General features: G+C 33.3%; 1 protein-coding gene across 1 annotated transcript; it reads right to left on the bottom strand.

Annotated features, from left to right (window-relative positions):
* Positions 1-3344: 3344 nt before the first annotated feature.
* LOC145029445 (uncharacterized) lies at positions 3345-4087 on the bottom strand. The gene is given in 2 exon segments (XM_078977970.1): positions 3345-3721; positions 3831-4087. Coding segments are annotated over 2 exon segments (630 nt in total). The 5' UTR covers positions 4084-4087.
* Positions 4088-8543: the final 4456 nt, after the last annotated feature.

Genomic DNA, 8543 nt, shown 5'->3' with positions numbered 1-8543 from the left:
GTTGATATTTAATATATGTATATAATATTTTTAATATATTAGATTTTGTATATTACTTTAATTGATTATTTTTTTTAATTTCTTCTTTATTGGATTTACTCTTTTTTATTAGATTATTATATATATTAATAAATATTAATTTTAACGTAAAATATATATCTATTAATAAGTATTACTTTATTTGATTATTAATTTCATTTAATTATTTTTTCAAATTTTTATTGCATTAATTCTTATTATTGGATTATTACTTTAAATTTATTACTTTTATTTATAAAATAGATTATTTTTAATTGTTTTTATTTTCTTTTAATTGTTTTATTTATTGTTTTCAATAAAAATACTAAAAAATCTCACCCACCCCACCTCGCCTAATTTATTTTAAATATTTAGAAAATAACATATTTTGGACATCACCACCACTACTATCGGATCGTCACCAACGCATGTTACTATATATATATATATATATATATATATATATATATATATATATATATATATATATATATATATATATGTGTGTGTGTGTGTGTGTGTGTGTGTGTGTTTGTGTGTGTGTCTTAAATTTTTAGTTATTAATTACGAAGTGAGATTATCGTGTATTCATGTGTGTTTTAGTTTTTGTGTATTCACATGTATCTAAATTTTTTATATATTTCAATAAAATATGATTTTGACATATATAATTTCCTTTAAAAATATTTATACATGAATTACCAAATTTGAGTATTCGCGAGTACTAGCTACTCGGCGGTTGGTCGAACGAGTACCGAATAACGTACCTTGCCACCACATGTAGTGGCTATGGGGGTTTGAAAACCCTCGATTTAACATTGTCGCCATCGATGGCAATGTCAGTAACGAATTGTCGGTTGGAGGTTGTATGTTTTCTGGGGTTTGTTGCACATTATGTGGGAAGTCGACCGATGTAGTTTTCATCGAGAATGGTCCATTGTAGGAGATGATCATAGATTTCTAGCGAGATGATATGACGACGCAAGGTGGTAGAAAGCAACGGATGGAGGAGCTGACTAGGACTATTTAGATCGGACCTCCTGGTGGTTATAACAGAATATGGTCGTCTTCGTGGCAGATATGGAGGATTCCGACATATTGCGATGAGGTTGTCATAGGTGGCTATTGACGGCATTGAGTGTAACAAGTTGGTGGGGTTTTCGTCGAACCATCGATGAAAGTGATTGGCGGTTGTCTTGTCGATTTTCGACGATGGGAGTCGGCACATTTACATATTCTGACGACTTTGTGATGGAACCTATAAAATTAAAAAGAATTAATATTATACGGTACAAATTATTAACCTAATAAAATTAATTGTTATATGTAAATAAAATAAATTAAAAGTAATAACCCAATGAAAAAATTAACGTAATAAAAATAATTAGTAGAAATTAATAAGCCAATAAAATAATATTTATTAATAGATAAGAGTTATATAGAATTACTTTAATAAAGAAGAAATTAAAAAATAATAATATAATAAAATAGTATTTATTAATATATGAATATAATATAGTAAAAAGTTATATTTGTTAATATATAATAATCCAATACAAAAGAATAAATCAAACAAAGAAGAATTTAAAAAAATAATAATAATTTTAAAAATTATTATAATAATAATAAATAATTATTAATATATAAATATAATATATTAAAAATAAGATTTATTAATATATAATAATCCAATAAAAATAATACAATAAGAAATAAATTTAAAAAAATAATTAAAAGAATTAATATATAATAATTCAATAAAATGAAAAAGAAAAATTACAGAAATAGCCTTTGTAGTTTTGTAAAAAGATAAACTTCAGAAATGGTCCCTAGAGGTAAATCTGTTATTACAGAAATGTACGAAAACAAACCGGTAAAACAATAAAAAAATTTGTTTGGTAAAAATTTGATCTTTCTGATGAAGAATATATAAAGATCAATATTTTTTCTTTAGTTGCAGTGAAAATCATCGAACAATAGGTAAAACAATAAATAAAAAAATCGTTTCTTTGTTCGTTTCGTACAAACGAATTTGTTTTAAGATTGTAGAAATAATATTATAGAAATGTACGAAAACAAACAATAAAGCAGAAAAACAAAGGCATGTGTTTAACACGTTGTCCTTAAATAAATTTGCATGCTACTGAGTGTTTGTTTTCGAGGATACAACAATTTGAAGTGATTCTTCAAGACCACCGGAACCTTCAATAGGCCTGGATTATACATTTGATATAAACAAGAAAAACTAAGAGTATAAACCGGATAATAAGAGAGTTTTGGTATTCTAGTGGTTAAGGATTATTTTTTCATTCATCTTAAATCTGTTTTGAACATGTGATATTCCAAAATAAAGGTATCATGGAGGAGAACACAAACATATAATCATTTAATAATGCTTTAGGGTTCAAATTTCGTGTTAAAAATGGTGAAACCCGACTTTTATAAATTGGTTAAAACCAATTTCCACGGTTTATCATCGAAAATACTTGCTATTTGTCACTAGTGAAGAAGATGATTTTAAGATGGAACATCAATCAAGTAACACTTCACACTACACACACGCTTTTAAGATATTAAAATTTATCTTGATTGTGGCGTTGACACTCCACGCATCAATTGTTGAGTGGTGGATTTTCTTAATTATTTGTTTTACATGTATTATCTTAGAACTTTAGATTACACATGAAATAAGGCATGGAAAATGTGAAATTTAAAATCTAAGAGTGTTTGGTTGTGGAAAATTTTACAGTTTTTTAGGAAAAATTTTCAAGAAAAATAGAAATTTTAAAAACACATTTGGTTCGTTCAATTTTCCGAAGTTTTCTAAAAAAAAATGAAAATTTTCAGTTTTCCAAATTATATGTAAATTAGAAAAGTGATTTTTACAGTTTTTCAAAGTTTTCAAAATTTCTAAGATAAAAAATAAAAACTCCATCCGTTCCATCCAAACGCGTTTTCATTGAAAATTGAAAATGAAAACTCAACCTTATTTTCTGAAAATATTTTAATAGAAAATGAAAACAGTTTTCCACAACCAAACGCATCCTTTTTGAATTTTGATTTATCCCCTTCAACTTTCAAGGTTCAACAATGTTTGTAGAAACAATGCCTTTTGGGCCCATTATGTTTAACTGTAGCGATAAGAGAGGACATTCAATAAAATTTTGTTAAAAGGGATCACCATCATCTTAAAGTTCAATCAACAAATTTTGCTAACCTTCCAAACAACTACAAAACGTGACTGTTAAACCAAATCGAATCAAATCAAATCTCATACAAACTACAAACACTTTGAAATTTATCATCACTTGTTCAACTACCAACACTTATTCCCAGTAGAACGGAAGTGTTTGGGGAGCTCTAGTATCAGGCGATGCATGTTGATGTTGATGATGATGAATTCCTATCTGAATCATCCCATCATAATCATTCCCATTTCCATTAGGATCCATAATCGACTCAAGACCACCATAACCCGCACCCGGATCCATTGGATTTGATGGAGCCCCATACGAGTTAGACGGGTGCATCACATGGCTTAATGTCGTACAAGATGTCTGTGAAGGTGACGATGACAGAAGAGAGAGAGCACAGTCTGATGACTACACCACCGGTTACACCACCCTAGCCGTCGTCGATGGTGGATACCCATCGCAGAACAACTTTTCATAGCTACCGCTGCTATTACCTTCAAAACTAACAACTGTCTGTGGTGTGTTTGTGTTTGTGTCTGTGACTGTTGATTGACTTGTTTGTAGCTGTGTCTGTGTCTGTGACTGTTGATTGACTTGTTTGTGGCTGTATCTGTGTTTGTGACTGTTGGTTGACTTTTGGAGGTGAAGTGTGGTGGTTCATTTTAAGATGTGAACCATGAAAGAGGCTGAATTGTTGCTTTCCGGCTAACTTTTTGTTGCTCGAAGATGATTCGGGAAACGGGTTGTGATTGTAGGCCATGGTCGAGTGTCGAGTCGAGTACGTTCGTTCTTCAGACTTCACCATTGTGGTCCATAGGTGATTCGTGAGTGATGTGGTTTGATACACATGTGGGCTTGAGAACTGCAACATTGTGGCACCTAAAACGCACCCTATTTTCTGAAAAGATTTGAGTTTTTCATCTCTTTCTCTTGTATGAAAATAAGCAGGTCAAAAGTTTCCAAAAATACAACTCTCTCAAAATGTTTTAATTATAATTTTGTTTTGTTTTGGAAAATTTAAACTTTTTAAAACATTTTAAGCGTAATTATTAATTTTTCTCCTAAAACTATAAGGTTTTTTTTCACACACCAATCTAATGGACACATAAGTCTACCGTACGGTTCTAGGTTTTTAATTTACACACATACACCTACTTTTATTTTTTATTAGGAGTCCCGGTTTTTTTTCTACCCATTACTCACATTTTTCTACCCATTACTCTCTCTCTCTCTCTCTCTCTCTCTCTCTCTCATATATGGCATCTAACTTTTATAATTATTGTATTATACTTTATAATATATTGTGATTATACATATATGTACTTTTTTGAAACTATACATACACATACTCTTTTAAGATAATATTTTTTATCAACCGGCATAGAAAAAAAATTATCTCTCTCTCTCTCATATATGACGCCTAACGTTTATAATTAGACAAAATTGCAAAAATGGTCCCTGTGGTATGCAAAATTTTGGGGTTTTAATCCAAACCACGAGTTTTTTGGAACCATAGTCCTTTTGGAGTGGTTTCTATGTGGTTTTGGTCCCTGGACTTAACTCCCGTTAAGTTGGAACTGTTAAGCCCCCTCACGTGCCTCACACGTGAGGGTAATTTCGTCATTTCATGTCAGGGACCATTTTTGCATAAACGGTTTTTTGGATTAATTCCTTTTAAATACCCCCACTTCCTGCGATCTTCTTCCCCAACGTCTCTTTTCTTCTACCCTTCTTCTTCTTGAGCTCTGCTACAACAAAAATGGTGCTATGTTTTTGTGGAAAAGTTGCTATGGTGAAAACGTCTTGGACCCCTCTAAATCCAGGAAGGAGATTTTTTGCATGCCCTATGAATGATTCCGTTTGTGGGTTTATTGGGTGGCTTGATCCCCCAATGTGTGCTAGGTCTAAAGCCATCATACCTGGTCTACTAAGAAATTTGAATTCAGTGCAGGAACGGTGCAATGAGTTGGTTAGAGGTATGAACATGCTACAGGATCAATGCAATGGACTGATATGAAAGAACAACATTTTGGTGGCAAATGTCAGAGCATTGAAGGATGATAATTTGAAGCTAAAAATGTACATGTTTGGAAGTTGGTTTTTCTTTGTGATTGTATTCTTTTATATTTGGTTTATGTAGGGGTATACTCTGAAGGGTGTTTAGGTCATTTTTTTGTAATTTTATGTGATCAAGTTTGTAGTGACTTATGATGATAATGATATATGTACAATTTTATGATGCAAGTGTAATAAATGTTTTACCAAAATGGTATGAATGTATAAGAATTAACATATGAATAGAAATGGTATGAATTTGTTACCAAAATATATATATTAGAACCAATTGTACATAACCAAAATGCATATTTCATTAAGATTTGTAATATAACAACCAAAGTTTCTAAACATAACAACCAAAGATTCTAAACATTACCAAAAGGGACACATTACCATACCTAAGATAACAACCAAGTTTTCATAACAACCAACCAAAAATTATCAACAAAATATTGAAAATTTAACAACCAAGTTTTCATAACCAACCAAAATCACAAAAAACTCCATGCATGCATGACACATTACTTCTTGGATTGATTCCCACCTTGCCCTTTACAGGTCCTAGAGTTGTGTCCCTTGTTCTTGCATTTGCTACAAGTAACACTGATATGCTTCCTTGATAGCTTCTGCACTCCATCATTTGTTGGTTTTTGGGAACCTCCTTCTTGTGCAGCATTCACTCCATCACCTTGACTTGCCTTCTGCTTTTTGCTTAACCTTTCACCCTCACTTTGTCTTCTCTTTTTCTTAGGCCTTCCCACCTGAGTGCGATGTGGAGGAGGGATTAGTTTTGTGGGACATTCACTTTTGGGCCACATGGATCTACCCTTAATTGGCTCCACCTTAAAAGAATAAGCCTTTTCCATGTCTCTAGAAAATACACCTTGTGAACCCATTTGTAAATGTCAAGCTCAGCCTCTGGGTCTTTACTCATCTCATTCAGAGTTGCAATTGCATGTGTACATGGAATTCCAATTAATTCCCATTTTCTGCAAGTGCATGTTTTGTTCCTAACATCAACCACATGTTGATCCTGCAAAGCTCCTGTGACTTGATACTTGTCTCCCCCATTCCACCTAGCAATGTATTGTGACTGTTTTTCTTGCAGTTAGGATGTCTGTTGCTGTGGGTGTTAGTGGACCTGTAGCCTTTTTCATTTCCTTCATGACATTGCATATCCTCTTTATTAGATACTCCCTTATGAATTCTAAACATCCAATGACAGGTTTATCCCTTCCTTTCTCTATCTTCCCATTAAACACTTCACACATGTTTGATATCAACACATCAGAAACTGCTCTTCCTGTGTGTAAATTACCATTAAAAAACATTTAATACAATTCACATACAAGTAAAACAGTTCACTAAGTGAAAGACATAAGGATCAAATTGGAATATATAGATTTACCTGAAAAATGACTCCTTGCCCAATGTTTAGGAGGAATTTGCTTCAACCATTCACATGCCTCCTTATCATACTGACTAAACTCCTTCATCAAATGTTCAAACTCAGGAATGGTGGTAGCTGATGCACACCTCCATAAGTGGTCCCTGTACTCTGTTTGCCTCCATCTTTTCCTCATATTATCATGAATATGTCTGATACAATATCTATGCTCAGCATTGGGAAAAATTTGCTCAACTGCAGTATGTAAACCCTGCAAAAATTAATTGTCAATCATTAGAATTAACTTACAACCACACTTTAAATGACCAAATGTATAATAACTACTTCCAACTTTACCTTTTGCCTGTCACTTATGAAAGTAAAATTTGAGTTTCTTCCAAGGTCCAAGTCATCCCCAAGGTTATCTAAAAACCATTTCCAGCTTTCTGTGTTTTCAGACTCAACAATCCCATATGCTAATGGGTAAATTCCATTATTGGAATCAAGACCAACTGCTGAAAGGACTTGCCCAGGGAATGGTCCTTTCATGAAGGCACCATCAAAACCTAATAAGTCCCTAAGGCATGCCTTGAACCCTTTTTTCAGTGGACCCAAGCACACATAAATTCTTCTAAACTGCCTAGTTGGGGAATCAGGGTTAGGCTTAGAACATACATCTATTTTCACTGTGGTGTCTGGGTTGGTGGCTTGAAGTTCGAGAACATAGTCCCTCAACAGTTCATACTGCTTTGTGTAGTCACCAGTTATATGCTTTCTTGCCTTATCCTTTGCCCTGAACACCTTGTCCATACTAACACCCACTTGGTAGGTCTTTTGAAGGTGATCTTGTATGGCTCTCAAAGGTATATCTGGATTCGCCTCAACTTGATCAAAGATTTTCTTGCTGATTAAAGAAGCAGTACAAGCCCTGAGTTTCCTTGTTTGCAAACATGTGTGAGTTTGGTTTAAGGTCCTTATAAACCAGTCGGATTCAGGATTTGACCTAGATGCATGAATGTACCAACCACATGTTACTTTTTGTGTCTTCAATTCTTTACCCTTTCTTTTTGAAGTGGTAGCTTGACTACCCACTTGGCCTTTATTGGTGACAGGTACAACACCTCTACACTGTTCCCTAAGCCTTACATTGTCATTTTTTTTAAAGAAAAGATTCCTTCTTGATTCTAGTGCATGCAGATCAATTGCCTCCTTTAATTCTTGTTTACTATTAAATTTATCTCCAACTGAAAAAGATTGTTTATGTACTACCCCAAGACTGCACCTTTTTTCTTTTCTCAAATTCTTGATAAGAGCTCTTCTCTCTCTGTCTTGGTCGGATCCTTCATCCAAAGATTCAAATTCCTCATTGTTAATCACTTCCATATCTTCAGGTTCATTCCCATGAACAACATTTATACAAGAACCTTCCACATCACTTTCAACATTGAGAGTGAAATCTCCCATGTACACATCCACATCCTGTATATTGTTGTCAACATCCATTATGTCATCCATATGATCTTCATCTTCTATTTGTCTCTCATCTTCTTCATACTCTGGATCACTATTTTCAGATTCATCATACTCTTCAAAATTTGGATCACTTTCTTGAGATTCATCATCCTCTTCATACTCTTGATTACCCTCTTCAGATTCTCCATCCCCTTCATACTCTGCATTATCATCATCACTCCCAATCAAATTTTCCATAAGGTTATCAAATAACTCATTCAATTGTTCATCAGCATTATTAACAGGGGGTGTTGTAGCCTTCTTCATCAAAAGTTGATGCCTCTTGAACAACATTTGCAGCCTCCCTAACACCATCCATCTCATCAATATGAACACAAGTTGCTGCCTCCTGAACATTAGTTGAACCATCCAGA

The sequence above is a fragment of the Lactuca saligna genome, chromosome 2 (assembly GCF_052625555.1).
Source record: "Lactuca saligna cultivar CGN05327 chromosome 2, ASM5262555v1, whole genome shotgun sequence".
In the NCBI taxonomy this organism is placed as follows: Eukaryota; Viridiplantae; Streptophyta; class Magnoliopsida; order Asterales; family Asteraceae; genus Lactuca; species Lactuca saligna.
This window is presented reverse-complemented; position numbering and strand designations above follow the sequence as displayed.